The 23,139-nt window shown below is 44.1% G+C and overlaps 1 protein-coding gene across 1 annotated transcript in view; it reads right to left on the bottom strand.

Moving 5' to 3' along the window:
* Positions 1-23,139, bottom strand: part of RAPGEF4 (Rap guanine nucleotide exchange factor 4) — a 326,591-nt gene that overhangs the window by 242,148 nt on the left and 61,304 nt on the right. Inside the window, exon 4 of the mRNA XM_052635961.1 lies at positions 5,516-5,662. Within this exon, the coding sequence (XP_052491921.1) occupies positions 5,516-5,662 (147 nt within the window). The remainder of the gene's footprint in view (positions 1-5,515; positions 5,663-23,139) is intronic.

The following is a 23,139-nucleotide window of genomic DNA, read 5'->3' on the forward strand; positions in this document are numbered from 1 at the left end:
AGTGAAGGGACTCAGCCATACATATATATGTATCCATTCTCCCACAAACTCCCCTCCCATCCAGGCTGCCATATAACATTGAGCAGAGTTCCATGTGCTATACAGTGGGACCCTGTTGATTATCCATCTTAAAAACAGCAGTGTGTACACGTCCATCCCAAACTCCCTAACTATTGCTCCCTGACGACATTCTCCCCACCGCCTGGCAACCATAAGTTTGTTTTGAAAGTATGACAGTAATTTTTTAAAATACTCTGGGTGCTATCAATTTGACCTACAACATTAATGACAATATAAAGCAAGAATATTTGATAAAAATTAAATAGAATTTCAGTATCTCACATGAAGGTCTCTGAGTGTGCATTTGCTGAGAACTGAGAACACTTGCCTCTGATTAGGAAAGGAAGCAGGATTACCAAGCTCTCTGTTGCCATTAAAGTCTCAAGTGTAAGATTTAAAACAGATAATTCACTCAGCCTGTTAAGGAGCTTCTTTAGACTGGGCTACCTGTTAGTGATTAGACACCATCATTTCCTAGATAGAAGTACTTCAGACTCCTGGTCCTCATCAATTACTTTGCTGTTCAGTCTCTCGGTCATGTCTTTTTGTGACCCCATGGACTGCAATACGCCGGGTTCCCCTGTCCCTCACCATCTCCCGGAGATTGCTCAAACTCATATCCATTGAGTCAGCGATACCATCCAACCCTCACTGCTTTCAGTTCGGTTCAGTTGCTCAGTCATGTCCGACTCTTTGTGATCCCATGAATCGTAGCACGCCAGGCCTCCTTGTCCATCACCAACTCCTGGAGTTCACTCAGATTCATGTCCATCGAGTCATTGATGCCATCCAGCCATGTCATCCTCTGTCATCCCCTTCTCCTCCTGCCCCCAATCCCTCCCAGCATCAGAGTCTTTTCCAATGAGTCAACTCTTGCATGAGGTGGCCAAAGTACTGGAGTTTCAGCTTTAGCATCAGTCCTTCCAAAGAAATCCCAGGGCTGATCTCCTTCACAATGGACTGGTTGGATCTCCTTGCAGTCCAAGGGACTCTCAAGAGTCTTCTCCAATACCACAGTTCAAAAGCATCAATTCTTCAGCGCTCAGCCTTCTTCACAGTCCAACTCTCACATCCATACATGACCACTGGAAAAACCATGGCCTTGACTAGATGGACCTTAGTCGGCAAAGTAATGTCTCTGCTTTTGAATATGCTATCTAGGTTGGTCATAACTTTCCTTCCAAGGAGTAAGCATCTTTTAATTTCATGGCTGCAGTCACCATCTGCAGTGATTTTGGAGCCCCCCAAAATAAAGCCTGACACTGTTTCCACTGTTTCCCCATCTATTTGCCATGAAGTGATGGGACCAGATGCCATGATCTTCATTTTCTGAATGTTGAGCTTTAAGCCAACTTTTTCACTCCCCTCTTTTACTTTCATCAAGAGGCTTTTTAGTTCCTCTTCACTTTCTGCCATAAGGGTGGTGTCATCTGCATATCTGAGGTTATTGAGATTTCTCCCGGCACTCTTGATTCCAGCTTGTGCTTCTTGCAGCCCAGCGTTTCTCATGATGTACTCTGCATAGAAGTTAAATAAGCAGGGTGACAATAAACAGCCTCGACATACTCCTTTTCCTATTTGGAACCAGTCTGTTGTTCCATGTCCCGTGCTAACTGTCACTTCCTGACCTGCATATAGGTTTCTCAAGAGGCAGGTCAGGTGGTCTGGTATTCCCATCTCTTTCAGAATTTTCCACAGTTTATTGTGATCCACACAGTCAAAGGCTTTGGCATAGTCAATAAAGCAGAAATAGATGTTTTTCTGGAACTCTCTTGCTTTTTCCATGACCCAGTGGATGTTGGCAATTTGATCTCTGGTTCCTCTGCCTTTTCTAAAACCAGCTTGAACATCAGGAAGTTCATGGTTCACGTATTGCTGAAGCCTGGCTTGGAGAATTTTGAGCATTACTTTGCTAGCGTGTGAGATGAGTGCAATTGTGTGGTAGTTTGAGCATTCTTTGGCATTGCCTTTCTTTGGGATTGGAATGAAAACTGACCTTTTCCAGTCCTGTGACCACTGCTGAGTTTTCCAAATTTGCTGGCATATTGAGTGCAGCACTTTCACAGCATCATCTTTCAGGATTTGAAACAGCTCAACTGGCATTCCATCACCTCCACTAGCTTTGTTTGTAGTGATGCTTTAAGCGACATCAAAGTCATCAATAATGAGGGAAGTCTCCAAGAGTGCTTGCCACACAGTGGACCCACTATGCCATTACTCACAAGTGAGCAGGCAGATGAGATGAACACGTGAATTTAGACCCATGATTCATACAATCTAATTTTTACTGTGTGGGAACTAGAGCCTAACAGTGAGCTTCTTGCCACACTGACAGGAGAAGCAGGATCCACCTGACTGTTCTTCCTGCCATTTCATGGTTCAGTGAGGGTTCTCCCTGAATCCTGAAGCTCTGTCCTCCTTCACTTTTGATATCTGGCTATCAGATTGAACTCAGACTTCAGTTTTAATGTTGCTTACAGATCCTATGTACCAGTGTAATGAATGGCTGGATTGCCAACTCTGTTATCTGACATAATCAAGGAAAAGGTGTTCTGGTTATCCAATATTTTGCTAGCAGATTAGTGTTACATGTGCCATCAATAGATCACCCAAATTCAAATAATAGAAATAGATTTTACTTAATGATATATTATACTCTGAAACAATATTATTGGCTTGCTAGTTTACTTTCTGTCTCCTCCAAGCAGAACAGAAGCCCTGGCCCAGCAAGCAGCAGTTCTCTCAATCTCGCTCACTGCTGTTATACCTGACACACAGGAGATCCTCATTAAGCATTTGCTGAATAAGTGAACAGTAGAATAAACAGAAGCTGATCTTTATCACTCAGAAGGTAATTCAGAATTTCAATTTCTTAGGATGATCACGCATTGTAAATGCGCAAGTGCGCCCATGAATAAAGTTCTGATTCACACAGGCAGCTAGATAATGGAGTTCCCTGCACTCTCACTTCAGTCAGTTAAAATGCTGGAGAAGCACCTAATTTGCACTTTGCACTTGGTTGCATGAACAGGTAAGTAAAGTATCTTATTAACTTCTTGCTCACTATGAGGTTCCACATTCTGACCTGTAAAATAAGAGGTCAGACTAAATACTCCCTCCATCCTTTTCAGCTCACTGACAGGGGAGACCAGAATCATGCTGTGAGGTTACAGGTGAAGGGCTGGACCCACTGCATTACAAAATCACGTGGCAAGGTTTGGGCTACTAAGGACCACCTTCTACATCAATACCCATATTGAACAATCTTCCTCCTAGGGAAATCTCTGTGAAAAACAGCCCACCCTAAAATATACTCAAATACAATCCAACTGAGGGATCAAATGAGTCAAATCAACACATCGCTAACAGTGAGGCATCCAGACATTAGGAGCACCCTAATGTACTCAGAACTCCGGGAGATGGTGATGGAAAGGGAGGCCTGGCGTGCTGCAATTCATGGGGTTACAAAGAGTCGGACACAACTGAGCGACTGAACTGAACTGAACTGAATGAATCACCTTTGGCTTCTCCTTGCCAAAACTGTTTGACTTGACCTAATCAAACCCTCAGCACTAACTTTCATTTTCAGGAAACCCTGGGGTAGGGGTACAAAAAAGATACCCTCATGGAAGCAGTGAGGAGGAGGGAGACTGGCTTAGATATAACAATCAAATGTAACGCATGGTTCTTTATTTGAGCCTCGTTGGAAATAAAAGATACAAAAATACTCACAGAATAAATTTATGGATATTTATGGGGAAATTTCAGCTGTGCACTGGGTATCAGATGAGGATATTGTCTTTAGTTTTGTAGGTGAAATAATGGTATTATAGGTATGCAGCAGGATATTCTGATTGTCTGGAGATATATGCTGATGTTTAGGATGAAATGTCATGATGCCTGACATTTATATTAAAGTGGTTCAGTAAAAAAGAGGAATATGGCTATATGTTAACAACTGCTGGACCAAGTGAGAGTGCAGTCTTTCTATTATCCTTTTTGATTTCCTTTATGTTTGAAAATATTTTAAATAAATTTTGTAGAATGTTCACAGGTAGCAACTTCTCAAGAACTTTTCACAGCACTGGGGCCTCCTAATTAAAATAAATTTTTAATTATTGCCCTCAAACCAGCCTCGACCAACAACTTGAATAAGTCATCACAGATGAAAGCAGTTATAATGACACATATCACAAGTAGGAGTCATTTTTTGTTCTTAAACCAGTCTTCCAAATTTCCTTTTGGAAAAGTCTTTTTGGTTTACCTTTTAAAGATCCAAAAAGCAGCTTATTTGCCTCAAGTCTGGGCCCTTTTAATTGACAGAAAACCTCTCCACACAAACCTCACGCAAACCTACTTTGGCTTTGCCTTCCTAAAACTCGCTTTTGTCTCTGAACTTTACAGAACAGTTGGAGCTCTTTAATATTTTCTAAGAGGAACATTTCAAACAAGTAACCCTGCAATTTATTCACTACTGCCAAGAATAAAAGTAACAGGTTTCACCACCAGGGCCTTCCGAGGCTTGCGGGACTTTCAAGGCAAAGCATCACTCACTCACCTGCAGGTTTGCTCCCTTAATGCATCTGGCATTTGTTTGGCTCTGGAGGAAGCAATTTGATTACACAAAATTCTTTTTAGATCAAGTTTAAAATCTTAGCCACACTGGGACAAGTGGTAAAGCCTGCCAGCTCGATGGGTTAACACTTGGACATACTGAGCCTGGGACAAAGATAGGGAACAACCACAGGTAAAAATCAGAAGCTTGAAGAACTGAAAAGGAATAAGCATAAAAGATGAGAGGGCCTAAGTGCTCCATTTGCCATGACTGCATATAAGATGGTTTATTCCCCGTCCTTGTACATGAGCATGGTACCCTAAGGGATGCTGGTCAGCAGCAGGAAATGCACCAGCCACCAGGACTGGCTGCTGAAGCCACTGCTGTGGCACCCGTGCATTTTAAGCTGACAGGGAACCAGCCATCTTTATGTCCCTCGTTTCCCATACCTTATTACAGGGCACTTCATTTTTAAAAGCATTTAAATGAAGCAGATGTTAACCCCATTCAGCCCACTTTTCCAGGGATCATGTCAATGATGATTTTTAAAATGCCAAAGAAAATGTCAAAGTATTTTGTTCCATGGTTAAGAATACATTTGTGGAATAGGAGGGAGGAAATACATAAAACACTCTATGGTCATTCAAGAAATAATTATCATGTATGTCAAACCACAGGAAATTGAGCAAGCGCTAAATTAAAAAATAAAAAAAGAAGAAGGATGTCTTGTGTCAAAATGCCTTTTTCACTCACTCATTTCAAAAACAAGTTTTGAAAATTAAATTCCATCCACTGGCTGAGAACAGAACACATTAAGGCTTGACTAAATGCCATTATCCACGTGGTACTCCCTTTCTTTTCTGCAACCACGTTAATTGACAAAGCCGCCTTGAGGCTCACCTCCCATAGTGCCTTGAAGTCCTTCTGTTCGATGCGGAGCAGCTCACTGCTCTCCCTGGTAACGATGGTCGCATGGCGTGGAGTGTTGTCCAGAATGGACTCTCCAAAGGCTGTCCCAATTCCCAGAGTGCAGATGGTCACTGCGTCCTGAGAACCCCAAAAACCGGTTGTTAGAAAAGTCGACATCTTATCAGTGGATGAGTTGTGTTTTCTCAGAAGTAGACAGTTGACCCTTGAACAACATGGGAGTTAGGCGTGCCAACCCCCTCACATAGTAGAAAATCGGGAGTATATCGTGGTTCCTACACATCAACAGATTCAACCAGCCACAGACTCTCTTATACTGTCGTATTTACTACTGAAAAAACTCTGCTATGAGCGGACCCACACAGTACAAACTCGTCCTGTTCAAAGGTCAACTAATTTCTACACAGTAAGACACTCGGTTCAATTGCACAGTTCAACAAGCTTTGACAAATATATACACCCTGTAATCATCACCCAAATCAAGACAGAACAGTTTTGTCACCACTGTGACTTCCCTCATGCCCCTTTCAAGTCAAGACCGTCCTTTCAGAGGCAGTTGATCTTCTGATTTCTATCACCATAAAGGAATTTTGCCAGTTTTAGATTTTATGGAAAAGGACTCAGAAAATATGCCCTCTTTAGTGTCTGGCTTCTTTTGCTCAACATAATGTCTATAACATTCATCCATGTTGTCGTGCGGATCAGCTGTTTTTCCCTTGCCCTGTGGACCACTGCGTGGATATGCCCCAATTTGCTTATCCATTCTCCTCCTAGTGGACATTTGGGTTATTTATGGTTTGGGCATATTACGAAGAAAGCTGCGGCCAATCTTGTACATGTCCTTTCTGTATGCGTGGTTATCTTTCTATATGACTACTATCTCTGGGTGTCCCAGGTGGCACGGGTAGTGAAGAATCTGCCTGCCAATACTGGAGGCACAAAAGACGTGGGTTCAATCCTTGGGTTGGGAAGATCCCCTGGAGTAGGAAATGGCCCCCCAACTCCAGTATTCTTGCCTGGAAAATGTCATGGGCAGAGGAGCCTGGCGGGCTACCGTCCATGGTGTTGCAAAGAGTCAGACACAACAGAGCAGCTGAGCACTACTACCTCTAAGAAAATGTGGGAAATTTTTGGAAGATGAACTTGCTTTTGTTCCCAAGTGAGAGAATTCAATTACGATATTTAAATAAAACACCAGAATAGGGATACTGTTATGTCAGTCTGTCTTAAAGAGACGAGGAAAATGAAGGTGATCACAGTTGGTTCACGAGGCCCTGCTGCTGCTGCTGCTGCTAAGTAGCTCAGTCGTGTCCCACTCTGTGCGACCCCGTAGACGGCAGCCCGCCAGGCTCCCCCATCCCTGGGATTCTCCAGGCAAGAACACTGGAGTGGGTTGCCATTTCCTTCTCCAGTGCATGAAAGTGAAAAGTGAAAGTGAAGTCGCTCAGTTGTGTCCGACTCGTAGTGACCCCACAGACTGCAGCCCACCAGGCTCCTCTGTCCATGGGATTTTCCAGGCGAGAGTACTGGAATGGGGTGCCATTGCCTTCTCCTGAGGCCCTAGTACACAGATAGCAAATAATGCATGGCCAGATTCTAGTTGTGACTGTCCGACTACAGATTCCAAGCTTTTTGTATTATGCTGCCTCCCGCAGCCACAACACAGTAAAAACAGCATCCAGTGAAGTACAGTGAAGGAAGCTTATAAAATGTTCTGAATCAATGATTTAAAAGTTAAAGGTGTGCTAAACAAGCAATTTCCTCTCTGCATGCACCATATGTGATAATACTTGGGTTTAATCCTAACTCGCCTCAAGCAAGGCAAACCCTTGAAATCACCTGGCTATTCATTTTGCAAGGAATTATCGACTTAGGTACATACATCTAGGAAATCCTGAGCTACAAGGCACAGGTTTGCTTTCATGCATCTAATACATGATAACAGGAAAATGTTATTAAGATCAAGTTAGTGACCTTATAATCATATTAGTAGGACAAATGCCCCTATGAATCCAGTTCCTTGAACCATAGCAAATTGCTTCTGCACAGATATTACCATATAAAATTGTGTTCAGGAAAATAAAATCAATAATACCTCAGAAGAGAATGAGAGATCAAGGGGAAACCAAAATGGCCTGCTAATAAATTTTCCAGAAAGACAGCTACAAGCAAACTCAGTCAGAAAAATATCCCCAGGACTGAAATATTAATACCCAGCAAGTCAGATGAAAGTAAAAGTGAAGTCGCTTAGTCGTGTCTGACTCTTTGCGACCCCCTACTAGACTCCTTGGTCCATGGGATTTTCCAGGCAAGAATACTGGAGTGGGCTGCCATTTCCTTCTCCAGGGGATCTTTCCAACCCAGGGATCGAAACGGGGTCTCCCGCATTGCAGGCAGATGCTTTAACCTCTGAGCTACCAGGAAAGCCCTAGTAAGTCAGCAAGTCAGATACTTCTGAGTAATTTTCAAATTCTAGTAAAAACACAGGATAGATTATGATAAATCACAGACTTTCACAAATTCTCTAGATTACCAGGTTTGCTCGAAGATCCCACTAGCCTACTTCATTTTTAAAAAATCATCTGAATCCTTCAGAAAGAACTCTTTTAGCCTAATTTATACTCTCCAGTGTAAATATCTATTTTAAAACCTGTCAGGGATGAACCATACCTATTACTCCTGCTATCCATGTGGCTTAATTATCTATGATTATCTACAAAGTATAATGCAAAAGAACTCTGAAGATCTGTTATTTATGAGCCAGTTATAGATTTTTACAGACCAAGTTGTTTCCTCCATTTCTCACCTCCTATCCCTGACACACGTCACCAAAACATATACAAAGACACAGGCTTTGAAAGTCCAATTGTGAAAATCAGTCACGTGAGTCCATCTTCTTGCTAGCGAGCAGCTCTTGTAAGAAAGACAAAAGACTGAAAGTATTCTTGGTCTTCCCCAGAGAGTTTAACATGACCCCTGCCTCCTCCTAAACATAAGAACGTCTAGTCATGTTAATGTTGCCCAGTGTTCTCCTCAGCAGAGCCTTGTGCGTCAGGACCTCTGCACAGAGGGGCACCGGCCCCCTCATTCCATCCAGTACCTTTGCTCATTCCCAGTATCCCAGGCTCTCCCACCAGGGCGGAGTGTGGGAGCCCACCTGCCTTCATCTCCTTCATACTCCATCCTCTCAAATGTAAGGACAGGGAGCCACAAATACAAGATACGGTCTTGAAAGTAGGACTGTAAAACCTCACCTGAAACAAGTGTGACTTGCAAATTCAGACTCGACTCTCAGCAGACTAAGTATGTTCAGGACAAATTTACTTAGAAATCTGAATGGACTGGGGAAGGGTGGATTGGGCACTGGGATAACTGGGCACAGGGAAGAAGTCCTGAGAACATTTTCACCCTAAAGATGAATCACTGTCTCTGCAGTCCCTGAGGGTCAGGCCTTGTTTACATCTGAATTCCAGGCAAGGACCTGCAAAGTGCTTAGAAAATAATTATCAAATAAAGACATTTACATTCCAATGTTCTCTCATTCCAGTGTTCTCAATGCAGCAGAACCGATATGCATTGCTCAGTATGTATACTCAAAGGCAGGATAGATGAGAGCCACGTGAATGTGAGTCAGCGAGGCAAACACACTCTTATTTTGGTCCACACTCCCAGATCACCAGATCCCTGGAGGTCAGAGTTCCAAGCCTGAAATCCTGTAGAGAAGCTAAATGCATGCCTTTGCCTGCGGCTGCAAGTGTCCACTTCTGAATGCAATGCTATCATTCCTTTAAACTCACACATCCACGGGAGATCTGTTCATGTCTCTCTACTTATTAAATAGGGACTGTTCAGACTTTTATTTTCTGCTCATTTGCAAATTAATGTTCATAAAGGTTACCAAAAGGAAATATTTACAGAGACAGAGAGTGAAGAAAGCAATCAGCACAAACTGTGAAACATCAACAGTGAAGAAATGTCCCATTTTATATTAAGATGGCAATTTATTTTGAGGATTTTCAAACATGAAATGAAGATTTAAAAACTGGAGTGTTTTCAAGGATGAAGGTGGGTTTAGCAGATGCTGCTGGAGTCCTGCCAGATCTCCCCACCCATTTCTCCCACGCTAGCCCTACCCTCAGAAGCAACCTTTGGTTTCTGGACAATTCCCACACATATTTGCAGTCTCCCTTTTCATCTGCATTGCTCTGCTTCAGGGCAGAGTGCTGGACAGTTAAAGCTTGTCAGGTGCATCTTCCAAAGAGGCATGACAGTAGGAAGATAAATACCCCAGCTTCTACCCAACACAATTTGTTAGACGGTTCCTGGAAGGAGTGAGCCCAGCTGCCCACAGCTGAACTCATCTACACATTTTTATTGGCATTCCTCATTCCTTGTCTCAATTCTCCTACTTCCTTACAACACTTCCTGGGGTGTCCTCCATAAAAACCACTGCAGCCAAATCCTTGTCTCCAGATTGGCTTCTGGATAAACATGAGGTTGGATTAGCTAAACCAGTCTTGAGCTGTGAGTCCCAAGGTACACTGAGACTTCTGGAGAGGTACTGGGCCAAACCTGCATGCCCAAAGAGATTCTGTAAGAGCAGCAGAGGCCAGCTTATCACTGACTACTTCACATCAGACACACCCGAAGAGCAATATCCCTTGGGCGTCACCTGGGAAGACCTCATTGTGTTTCCCGTAGAGGACACAGGGTCTCTGAGCCCAGTCCTACTATGTAACTAGTGGTGATGGGCTCTCAGAAAAAGAATTAACTGTGGCATGATACTGAGATGATACTTGGTTTCTTCCTCCAATCTGACCTGGCTCACTCTCATCTGTCAGTCCACTTGATCAGTCCTTCTCCTACCTTCTGAACACTTAACGACCCGCTCACCCTGAACAGTACTATCTCCCGTGCATCCTGTATGCATGTGGATCTCCACGTGTGTGGCTGGAACACTATGCCCCATGCGCCGCGCCAGGCATCTTGACTATGATGTCTCCTTAATTCTTCATAACAGTTAAAGGAGATAAGTTCAGTGCTCTGCACCATGGCTGATTCAAAAGAAATGCTGAATAAAGCTATTCTTACTGATGATAGTATTAAATACTTCATGATACTGTAAAGCAATCAATCAATTAAAAAAAGAACCTTTTTCCAAGGCTCAGTAGGAAAATTAATTTTGATTAAGTATTAATTTTAGCCATACAGGTTCTTTTTTCAACCAGCCAGTTGATAGATTTATTGACTACCTAATCATTCCAAATCACCAGGAAAATACAGAACATTTGGCATTGCTCCCCTCTCACCTTCTGGCCCCAATACTGGGGCTCACTTGACCCTCTTCTACAGGATACAACCCATTCAGCTCTTCTCTTCCTCATCAGGAGAAACGGAGGCAATCAAAGCCAGAAACTGAGAAGCGTGAATGCGTTACTGCTTTTCCCACTCTGATCATCGCGTGCCCCATTCTAACGGAGTTCCTGTTTCAGCTGGAGAAACTGGGTTTCTGTCTTTCTGCATCTGTCCTGACAGCCCACCTGGTATCCTAATTCTTCTCAAAGTGGCAGACTGCCTTGTTCTGACAGCCCTGCCTGGCATCCTTCTGACACCCGGCCTGTTCCTCAGCCTGCCTGGCCACCCACCTCCATCACGGAGCCTGTTTCCTGCCTCGCTGTCCAGCACCCAGCCCTACCCATCACGTTATGCCTGCCTCTATCCTTCACCATGCTGACCTGGGGGCTGTGCTGCTTCAATCGCTGGCTTCCTGCCTCCTGACCAGCACTGCCTGCACACGCCTCTAGAAGGCGCCCACCGTCACCTAGAAGAGGAGGTTCTACCTACTCCAGCCCAGCAAGGCACCAACTGAAGTCACGAACAGTGTCTTGGACTGTAATGTGTTTCAGCCGGAGAGGGAAATCACAACCCACTCCAGTGTTCTTTCCTAGTCGCACAGAGTAGGACACGACTGAAGCGACTTAGCAGCAGCATGAGTTTTAGCAGAATAGGTGGGGTCTGGCTATCTTCACTCATAAAAGTTGGTGTGAGGTGAGTTACCAAAGATGTCAACAATCTGGCCCGGGGGGAAGGCAGGGAGCATCAGGCATAGGAAGGGCTGGGCAGAGTGAGGGTAGGAATCCCTTGGAGGCAGCAGAGGGAGAAGACGGGGCGCCTTGCAGGCCTAGATTCAAAACTCACTTCTGTCAGTTACTGGTCCCGGGCTTCTGGCAGAATGCTCCCAGGAGCCTCAGTATTTTCATTTGCGAAATGATGCAATCTCTCTCACAAGATTATTAGTAGAATTCAATATACACAATAGATAGTACTACATGGTTCCTGGCACACAGGTGCTCCACAAAAAAAATAATAATAAAGGAAAATGTTATTTCTGACTTAACCTATACATGTATATACATATGTCTATCTCCATTTCTAAAAAGCAAGTTATGTTTTTCTACTACTGAAGTAACAGAGAATCTCTTATTCATTTTGTGTTAATCTCCAATTAATGATGGCTTTTTCAACGCTTAAATTCCAAGTTTCTCTATCCCCAGTCTGGATGTCAAGTGGTTTGAATGATCTGCAAAACACTTCAGCTTTCTGGGGGAGCATGTATTCAAAGGAACCCTTCTGACGAATCCTGCTGTAAATCAGAGAATCCTTTTGTATTGCAACTAATCACCCCTGTATTTATCTGCTTTATGTCTGGATGACGATATACTAGGTTTTCTTAAAGTAAGCATTTCCGTATGAGGCATTTTGTTTGTTTCATTACAAACATAGCTACATAGCTACAGTATGAAGATAGGAATGGTGTTAAGAAACGCCATGGTTATGTGTCACTGGAATTCAAGCTAATACACATGGACCTTGCAAATGATATTTATAAGCAGCCACAGAAATTCAATTTACACAAGTTAGACATTCTGATGAAATTTAAAATAAAATAGAAGAATTTTCTGTGGCAAGTACGTCGATTTTTGACTCTCCTATAATTTTAAGGAGTATCAGTTATTTTACTATGTATGCATTGCATACATGCTCAGTTACTCAGCTGTGTCTGACTCTCTGCAAACCCATGGACTGTAGCTCACCAGGTTCCTCTGTCCGTGAAATTTTCCAGGCAAGAATACTGGTGTGGATTGCCATCTCCTCCTCCAGGGGATCTTACCAATGCAGGCTTGAACCAAGTCTCCTACACCAGCAATTTCCTTACCACTGAGCCCCCTAGGAAGCCCATTTTATTTTGTGTATTTAACACAATTCCTTATTAATGGCTCAAGAAGAGTTAATTGTCTTACCACATATTTATTGCTTTGGATACTTGTTGGGTTCATACCAAGGAACAAACTGGTCCTTAAAGTTTGTAGACTCTGAAATAAATTTTTACAAAGCAAATACTTTTACATATTTTAGACCTATAGGCAATACTTGCTATTAAGTTTTGTTGTGCTGGCTTTGTTTCATGAGCTTGAATTTAGTCTTGAATGTAAGGAGTGCTCCAAGTCCTTTTAGAAACTGTGACATCTATTTTCTCTTAGTTTATCCTGTTCAGCAGGTTTTGAAACCGGAAACCTAAGTATGATAATTGACATTTGCTTTTCTCCCTGTATGATGCCATTCCTCCTTCATTCCTCTCCCTTCCCTGTGTTCCATTCCCTCTCCTCTCCCCTCCTCTAGACAAAAGCAAATGGGGCACTTTGTAGGGAATGCTGAGATAATTATTGTGGTTTTTAATCATTCATGCCCTAGTCATTAAACATGCACCACTGGAATGTAAACAATGTTGTCTTAGTATGTTAATTGGTTATAATATTTTAAATAAAGAAAAAAATGATATGAAAATTTAAAGAAAATAAAAATTTAATGGAAACTAATCTCTGAATTTGTCAAGACATTAGGGTGTATGTGCAGTCTAAAGGATTTGCTACCAAGCAGGAAGGCAAAATACTTCTAAGACAAATGTGCTTTTCTTCCTGACAAACAGCAAAGACAAGTTCTTCCCTGGAATCAGCATTAGACACAGCTGAACAAGATCAGGCAAGCTGGCTGCAGGAAGGTTCGATGAGACCGGCCCAGTATTAGCATCTGATAACTGAGTCAGGGAGGCCAGCCTCATCCCAGGGGGCAGCCAGTCTGTCTTGCACCATGGCTCTCTTGCCTCTGCCTACACCAAGAATTACACGGCAACAAAACTCAGCCATGTATGCAGAGGTCCCAGGCTGGATGCTAAACAAATTCTAATCAGGTCCCAACAAAGAGAGTGACCTGAGCATAGACAAATATTAAGACTGCAAGCAACCACTGTGGACAAGGCACCTTTCAGGTTTACTGGCTTGAGACATGGGTTCAGAGAATGTTTCCTAATGATAGCGATGTCTGAAAATAACGGATCAAAATGAGAATGCATCAAGGAAGCAGGCAAAAACAGAAAGAAGGGCAAAGATAAAGCAACATGACAGAGAAACATGCCTGTCCTCCTTTTACAAATATGCAACACTTAAAAACATCTTTAAGACAAGAGGGTTTTAAAAAACAAACAAACAAAAAAAACACCCCACATTTTACTTTGCGGGGGAAATCAGTAAGAGGTCATTTTCCAAAACTTGCCACAGAACTTTACAGATGGAGGAGAGGGCAAATAAAGTGGTGACCAGTGGAAAACACAGCGCCATTCTCTGATCCCATGAAATGGCTGAACACTGTTAAACTTCTTGCTTTTTCGAACACAGTGCGCGTTTCCTGCTTTTTCTATTCTAGCACTGCCCTCCTGTGGTAAAATGGCAACATTGCAACCTGCCGCATTCCACTTTAGCCAATCACCTTTTCCTTAAAAATAGTAAGAAACGATCACGGAACCCCTGCTCTTGGTCAAGCTTCGTACTAAGTGCTTTATACGCATTAACTTATTTAAGGTAGAAACTAGTATCTCCAATTTATACATACTCTAACTTGTTTGTGATCACATATTAATTAAGTGGCTCTGAGAATTTCAAAAGAAGACTGATTTACATGATTGTGCATTACATTAGGTAAATATTAACATTTTAAATAAACATCTGCTACAGAAACATAGATAGGAGGTTTAATGAATTACTAAACCATCCTATTCCTTATTCTGCAGTATAGACTTCTATTTGCCCTGCAGCCATCAGAAATCCTTTCATGTGACTGGGAAAATGTTATACTTTTTTGGTGTAAAGATTAGTTTAACCTTCTTTATGTTTAGATTTTAAATAGTTACCAAAGCAAGATTAAAATAGTTACCATACCACTCAGAAAATCTGCAGAAAAAAGCGGGACCTTGTCTCTCCTCTCCCACTCACACGAAGTGGATATTGTCTGAGATAATGAGCTTTATAAAACCATTGTTTTAAAGCTTAATATTTGTTTATAACCTGTTCTAATGCTCACTACTAACCTGAAATCTACCTAAATATTAATGAGGAAAAGTCCACCCACAGTATTATTCATTCTAACAGGAATGTAAATCTCTGGCTTTTAGCCCCTTAAGTTAAATAGGCACTGGAGACAGGCAGGCTGTTGAGCACACGAGTTCAGCTGTGGATATCCGAAGGCCCGCAGGTCCTGCTTAGACTTAGGTAAGAGACCAAGAGCGGGGGCAGGTCTTGCTGGGAACTGAAGGGTTCATCCTTGACAGAATCTGGGGCGCCGAGTAGAAATCTACATGAGCCAAGCTGGGACACTCTGGTCTGGGATGGGGAAGGGGTCTGCGGGCAGGGCCCCTTGCTAGGCGTTCTCAGTTTCATGGGGTAAGAGAGTGACTAGGCAGGAGAATGTCTGTGAAGCTGGGAGAGATGCCTCCCACAACCGCTCAGGGACACGAGGTAGAAGTACTTCCGAGGTACGTTTTGTTTTATGGAGCAGTGGAGTCAATATAATGATGTCAATTGATATAGTTGATAGGAAGGCATTTCCAAGGATGGTAGACTCTAAAAAGTTCACCATAGTTATAGGAACAGGATAATCCATGTATTTCCCAAAGTTCTTACCCGCACACAGCTTCACGGCTGTAACACAAGAAATGAAAGCACCATGAGACCAGTTCCTCAGGGAGGGTCTCAGGGAGGTAGGGCCATATCCCTCTCCATATCCAGAGCTTTGGGTTTCTCCCCTCCAGTCCACGCTTGAGGCCTTGGACTGGGAGAAGGCAAGGAAGCAGAATTGAGCACTGGCCTTACTGCATGAGAGCAGAGAAGCTGGTTCCAACCAATTCTCAGCAGGATTCTGTACCCTCATCTGCCGGTCCCGAGCAAGGAGCAGACCCACAGGGTGAGGCTACGGTCAGTAGACAAGGTCCTGCCTCCCCAGCTGGCAGAGAGTGTTTCTAAACTGACTGGCAAGTATTTTGCTGGGCTGACCCCAAGCAAAACTGGGAGGTGAGCCCAGTAGCTTTTTCCCTCTCCCCTCCCCTGCAAGGAAAGGGCCTTACTTTACTTGTAAGTTCACCTTACTACCCACCAAACGTTTGTGTTTTCATCCTTCTCCCAAATGAGGAATCAGTGGCTTTCTTTGCTATAACGCTGGCCATCAGTGTGATCCAAGGAGGTGGAGAAAGATCCACCACCCTGTGACCACCACGCATCCTGGCAGTATCCGGGAGCATGCGCCCTTTGTGTCTGTAACCCCTCCCCTACACCCAGGTAGCCGGACGCACTGCACGTGTGATTAATGTTAAGTGAGGTACCAGCAGAGCACTGGATTGGGCAAGGAAGTCAGGTGATTTCCAGCGCTATGGGTTACTACTGTCATCGTGGGTAGGCAACTCACTCACCTGTGTCTCAGCAAGATGCAGCACAGCTGGGTTAACCTAACAGGGCAGCTCAAATGAAAGAGGGCAAGTGAAATGCTTTGGAAAGGATGAGAGTTAATACTACTCTGCTCAGAGGGTATCGCCAATGAGAAGTAAGTATGACCCTCCATGTGGGGTCCAAAAAATTCAAGGAGGATCTGTCAAACCAATCATATGGAGAGCGAGAAGTATGTTTTCTTACCCTAGAGAGCAGAAAAGTTTAATATAAAGGGTGATGGGAAGGGAGAAAAAGTAATATATTGAGACAGGCAGGAAGGTAATATAAATTTATGAGCCAAAGATAATATATTTCTGCTCCGTGTGTTCTTGAAAGTTATATCTTCGTATCATGTAGAAGAAAAAGGGTGATTTCTTTCAGAAAAATTCAATCAATAATACCTAATAAATGTATAATATGAAAATACTGTACCAGAATCTGTGAAGGGTTTTCTTCCTTCTGTGTTCCTTATTTCAATCAGTGGCATCACCACCCACCTCTTCATCCAAGTCAGGCTCCTCCCTTTCTCTCAATCCCACCCCCCCAACCCATCAACACCAATTATACCCGTTTCACCTCTACTTTGTATATACCACACCTAAATCTCCCTCCCTGATCACCCCTACTTCTCAATCCCACCTTCCAACTTAGAAACCCTTTAAAGGGATGGGCCATGTTCATTTCACTGTTTGTCTTCAGGTCTAAAGCAGGTGTTCCCCAACAGTAGGCCTTGGCGGGCAGCAGAGGGGGGCGGGAGTGCAAACACTTGAAAGGAGGGACTTGGAGGTGAGGCATGGAGCTCTGAGCTGGAATCCGAAATGCAGGACGGTGGCTGCATGAGCTCCAGGGGAAAAGCTGCTCCTCCCCACATCATTCCTAAATGTCTCAGCCCTCACTCCATCCCTTCCCTCTCACATCCTCTGGATGGCACCTGTACAAGCACAATGGTCAAGAACTTGAGTCCTAGAATCACAACAACCCAATGGAAGAAAAGCTATGACAAACCTAGACAGCATATTTAAAAGGAGGAACATTACTTTGCCAACAAAGGTCAATATAGTCAAAGGTATGGCTTTTCCAGTAGTCATGAGAGTTGGACTATAAAGCTGAGTGCTAAAGAACTGATGCTTTTGAACTGTGGTGTTGGAGAAGACTCTTGAGAGTCCCTTGGACTGCAAGGAGATCCAACCAGTCCATCCTAAAGGAAATCAGTCCTGAATATTCACTGGGAGGACTGATGCTGAAACTGAAATTCCAATACTTTGGCCAGCTGATGCAAAGAATGGACTCATAGGAAAAGACTCTGATGCTGGGAAAAAGTGATGGCAGGAGGAGAAGGGGACGACAGAGGATGAGATGGTTGGATGGCATCACCGACTCGATGGATGTGAGTTTGAGCATGCTCTGGGAGTTGGTAATGAATAGGGAAGCCTGGCGTGCTGCAGTCCATGGGGTCGCAAAGAGTCAGACACGACTGAGCAACTAAACTAAACTGAATGGCTGTGTGCCCTGGGGCAAGTTATTGAGCATCTGTGAAATGAGACTAATCATAGCACTGAATAGGGGAGGGCGATGTAGGGTGTAGCCAGTGAAATAAAGCTTGTAAAGTGCTTTGCATAAAGCCGCTCCTAGTGAGCGCTCTGCTACCATTAGCCATTCCAGCCCTCATCTCACCATTCTGGCTCAGATAAAACCCCACTGAGGAGCCGAAACTCAGAGGTTAAGTCTGGAAGTTTATCTCCACCATCTCCTCTGACTCCAAACTCTCAGATGAGAAGAGAGGCATGCAGGGCAGGGTGAGACTTGAGGCAAGTAAGTGGAGGGCAGGCTAGCAAGAAACACTGCTGTACCCACTTTTAAAGATTTGAGTCTTTGCTGTTAACTCCACGTCTCTTTACTTAATTCTATCTTAGTCTCTTTAAATTTTTCTTCTTATTCTTTTTCGGCCCCCATCCACCTTTTATTTGTATATGAGAAGTAAGAAGAACGTGAAATTGGGAGTGTGTCTGGCAGAAATTCAAATCTTAATTTAGCCATGTACATTTGTGTGGCCCTGGGAATGTTATACCTAAGGTCACTGAGCCTTGTTTTCAAGCTCCTGTAAAACAGGGCATAAAAGATGAAGTCAACGAATGCCCAGGGGTCCCCAGCACAGTGTGACGCGTGAAGGCATGTGCTGGGGTCCACAGCAGGCATGGGCAGTGCTGGTGCTGGTCTCTGGGAATTCCAGGACTTTCCTGGCTTCCCCTCCCATGGCCCACTGCCCAAACCCATTTTGCCCCCCATGATAGGGGCATATGATAATTAATTTTATGTGTCAACTTAGCTAGACTACGGTAACCAGTTGTTTAGTCAAATAGCCTAGATTCTGAGGTAAAAGCAGTTTTTAGGTGTGATTAACACTTACAAGCAGCACTTTAAAACAGATTACCCTCCATGACATGAGTGGGCCTCACCCAATCAGTTGAAGGTCTTAAAAGCCAATGTCTCCCTTGCAGTCTCCCAAAGATGGAATTCTGCTTCCAGAATGTGACACAGAAATTCTCTCTGAATTTCCAGCTTTAAGATTAACGTCTGTAAAGTCTACATCACCTGCTTTCACCTGAATTTCAGCCTGCCAGCTTGCCCTCAGGATTTCCAACTTGGCAGTGCCCACAATCACACAGCCCATTTCTTAAAGGACATGTCTGCTATCTATATATCTATCTATCACCTGTTGATACTGGTTACCTGGAGAACCCTGACTTATACAGGGTACCACTCTGATTGGCTAACCCACTGCCTTGATTTGGCCACATGACTACTGGGAAGAGACCCAGAGTCCATTACAAGGCCAGAGCAGATGGCAATGACCTTTTTGTTTCTCTCTTTTGAGTCACTTGCCATGAGAGAAGTGTCAGCCATCTCACTCATTCTCCTTAGCTCCTTCCTCTTGTGTGGTTGGAATTCTATCTTCTCTATCAGAGCTGGCTGGATGGCTGGGTCCTCTGTCTATTTCTCCAGAGGGTTGGAGGCTATAGAGGTCAATAAGTCTTCTCTCCCTTATTTCTTAGGGACTCTACAAATCAATTCAGAAAACTCTGGCTGGGACTGTGGTTGGATTCTGTGAAGGACACAGAAGAAGAAGCAAAAAGCCAGCTTTGGTATAAAGCTAATATGAGAATATGAGAAGACTAAGCCCAGCTTCATGCCAAATAGAAGAGAAAAAAGTGGAACCAGTGACAGATTTTATTTTCTTGGGCTCCAAAATCACTGCAGACAGTGACTGAAACCACAAAATTAAAAGACTATTGCTCCTTAGAAGAAAATCTATGACAAACCTTAGACAGCATATTAAAAAGCAAAGATATCACTTCACTGAAAAAGGGTTGTGTAGTCAAAGCCATGGGTTTTTTTTTCAGTAGTCATGTACAGATATGAGAGTTGGACCATAAAGAAGGCTGAATGCCAAAGAACTGATGCTACCGAATTGTGGTGCTAGAGAAGATTCTTAAGAGTCCCTTGGACTATAGATCAAACTGGGATCAAACCAGTCAGTCTTAAAGGAAATCAACCCTGAATATTCATTGGAAGGACTGATGCTGAAGCTGAAGCTCCAATTCTTTGCCCACCTGATGCGAAGAGCCAACTCACTGGAAAAGACCCTGATGCTGGGAAAAGTGGAAGGCAAAAGGAGAAGAGGGCGACAGAGGATGCGATAATTAGGCAGCATCACCAACTCAATGGACGTGAGTTTGCGCGAACTCTGGGAGATAATGAAGAACAAGGAAACCTGATGTGCTGCAGTCCCCGGGCTCACAAAGAGTTAGACAAAACTTAGTGACCAAACAACAACAAAGCCCAACTTAGGAAAGTTCTCTTCACTGGAGCTGAGGTCAAAGCCATAGCTAGAATCTAAAGTTAAAGTTTACTAAAAAATTTTTTTAAATCCACAGCTGTTGCTCAGCTATTCTTGGCGAGCACCCCACACTGAGAGATAACTGGTCAAGGGCAATACTCAGGCAGCCCCTGGCCAAATAGTATTTTAATACCATCAAAATCTCATGCCAGCTTAGTATCTGAGGTGTCAGCACATCGCTGCTGGTGATCTTTATCTTCCCTTAAGAACACTTCCTCTGCCCTTGCAAATTCTTCCTTCCTCATCTCTCTTCCCTGCTTTGCTTCCCTTCTCACCTTTCTCCTTCCTAACTTTCATCTTCCTTCCTTTTCCTCTTTCCTCACCTTTCTTTATTCAGTTTTTCTGTGTCACCATCATCACTCATTAAGAACCAGCCAGAGGAGGAAGGAAGATCATCCTTTTCTAGGCCCTGTCCCCTCCACACATCCATGCAGTTAAGAGCAGGTGAAGGTTAGCATCAGAAGCCACTCTGAGCACAAAGGTCTGGAGGGGACCCACCTGGACAGCAGCCTGCAGGCAGAAGGTATGCAGAGATACAGGGCGTGAGAAGATCTGAAAGGATGAGAAACAGCCAAGAGAGAGGGAACTGCTTCATCATATTTCTTCTGAGTCAAACAGTACAGAGTGCTGGCTAAGAGCATATGCTCAAGTGCCTCACTGCTTATTCATCTTGGTCCCTAATTTCTAGATATGTTAGTTGAAACTAGTTAGTTCGCCACTCAAAGACTTGGTTTCCTCATCTGTAAAATGAAACAGTAATGTGACCCACCTCACAAGGTTAAAGGAGCAAGTACAGTTACGTGCTAAGAACATTGCCTGCTGCTGCTGCTGCTGCTGCTAACTCGCTTCAGTCGTGTCCGACTCTGTGCGACCCCATAGACAGCAGCCCACCAGGCTCCCCCATCCCTGGGATTCTCCAGGCAAGAACACTGGAGTGGGTTACCATTTCCTTCTCCAATGCATGAAAGTGAAAAGAGAAAGTGAAGTTGCTCAGTCGTGTCCGACTCTTAGCGACCCACAGACTGCAGCCCACCAGGCTCCTCCATCCCTGGGATTATCCAGGAGAACACTGGAGTGGGTTGCCATTTCCTTCTCCAGTGCATGAAAGTTTAAAGTGAAAAGGAAGTCACTCAGTTGTGTCCAACTCTTAGCGACCCCAAGGACTGCAGCCCACCAGGCTCCTCCGTCCATGGGATTTTCCAGGCAAGAGTACTGGAGTGGGTTGCCAGTGCCTTCTCCGAGAACATTGCCTAGCACATAACAAATATCCAAGAACTGCTAGCTGTTCTCAGTCCCACTGGAAAACTGAGGCAACTTATAAGAATCAAAACCCACCTCTCCCTTTGGGCTGCTCTGAAATTCAAGAGGGAACTGGCCCTGCAAGAGAGGGCAGGAGGACAGTACCATCGAGGCTGGCAGGCACAGGTTCCAGGCAGTTCCTCGTGGAACTTTTGATGCACAGATGCACTGAAAAGGTATACTCTCAGGTGAGGAGGACTTGGGTACTGGCCTGAGACCCTAACCCTCCATGACAATGGGAAGAACACAGGCTACTGTACTCCAAACTCCAAATGTCCACTAACCAACAATCCACTCAGATGGTAACTGCCCACAACTCCAATATACACACAAATTCCTACAAAGTTAAATCTCAAATGGAGTATGCCATAGATTTTTCTCACAGCTGAAGTGTGCCACATGTGGAAAAGGCTTAGAAGCACTATCTTAAACATGGTATTTGGCTGGAGATTATTTGCCCCTTTAATTACTTGACCTTTCTTGATATTTCTTTCCAATTTTTTACTTAGCTGATTCTCTTCCTTCGGTTTTTATCTGAATCCTGATATATGTGAATATAAGACTCAGAACATTTTCATACTGAAGCTGGATGGCAGCCTCTAGAGGGGGGTCCTTTTGAGACAAGAGGTTCTTGGCTCTACGTAGGAAGGTTCTGTACATGTAGGCCACGTGGAATAATGATGGTGAAAGGGTCACTGCAGATGTGAAAGGAGAATCTAGGACCCATTCCAAACTCACAAATATGATGGAGGAGGCAGCAGGAATATGAGTTTCATCTACTAGGACACCACGCTCCTCAGAGGTGACTGATGAAGATAAAGTAAGCCCATGTTTCTCGGCCCTCCACATTCAACGAGATGAGGTAGCGAAATGGTGAGAGGTATTCAGGAGACTGCCTTGACCATGTTTCCCTACATTGCTGGAGCTCACAAAAGGCTGATAAGAGGGGCTTCCCTGGTGGCTCAGTGGTAAAGAATCTGCCTGCCAATGAAGTAGACACAAGTTTCATCCCTGATCCGGAAAGACCCCGCAGGCCACCGAGCAATGAAGCCCATGGCATGCATCACGGATCCTGAGCCTGCGCTCTAGAGCCCAGGGACCGCTGCTACTGAGCCCACATGCCCTGGAGCCCCTGCTCCGCAACAGGAGAAGCCGCGGCGACGAGAAGCCTGAAAGCACAGAGCGAGCCGCCCCTGCTTGCCACAGCTAGGGAAGAGCCCATGCGGCAGCCAGGACCCAGCGCAGCCAAAAATAAGTTAAAAATTTAAAGCTGACAAGGGGGTCACTTCTAAGGCAGAGAAAAGTCAGGAACCCAGATTCAGGAGGATCTAAGGAGGAACCTCGGAAGACTTGCTTCTCTTTCCCCTTTGCTCACGTTTCACCTTACACGAGAGCAGTTTCCCACTGCTGGGGGCTTGGTTGCATTTTTCTAACAGACAGCAGGCTCCTGGGGGGCACCTGTGCGCTTCTGCATTTCATGTTCTCACACCTGGCGCCATACTTACATCGTGGAAAACACTCACTATGTGCTTCTTGAGTAACTTAATAAAGGAATTCAACACATACTTATGGAACTCTGTACTATGGGA

The sequence above is a fragment of the Budorcas taxicolor genome, chromosome 2 (genome assembly GCF_023091745.1).
Source record: "Budorcas taxicolor isolate Tak-1 chromosome 2, Takin1.1, whole genome shotgun sequence".
NCBI lineage: Eukaryota > Metazoa > Chordata > Mammalia > Artiodactyla > Bovidae > Budorcas > Budorcas taxicolor.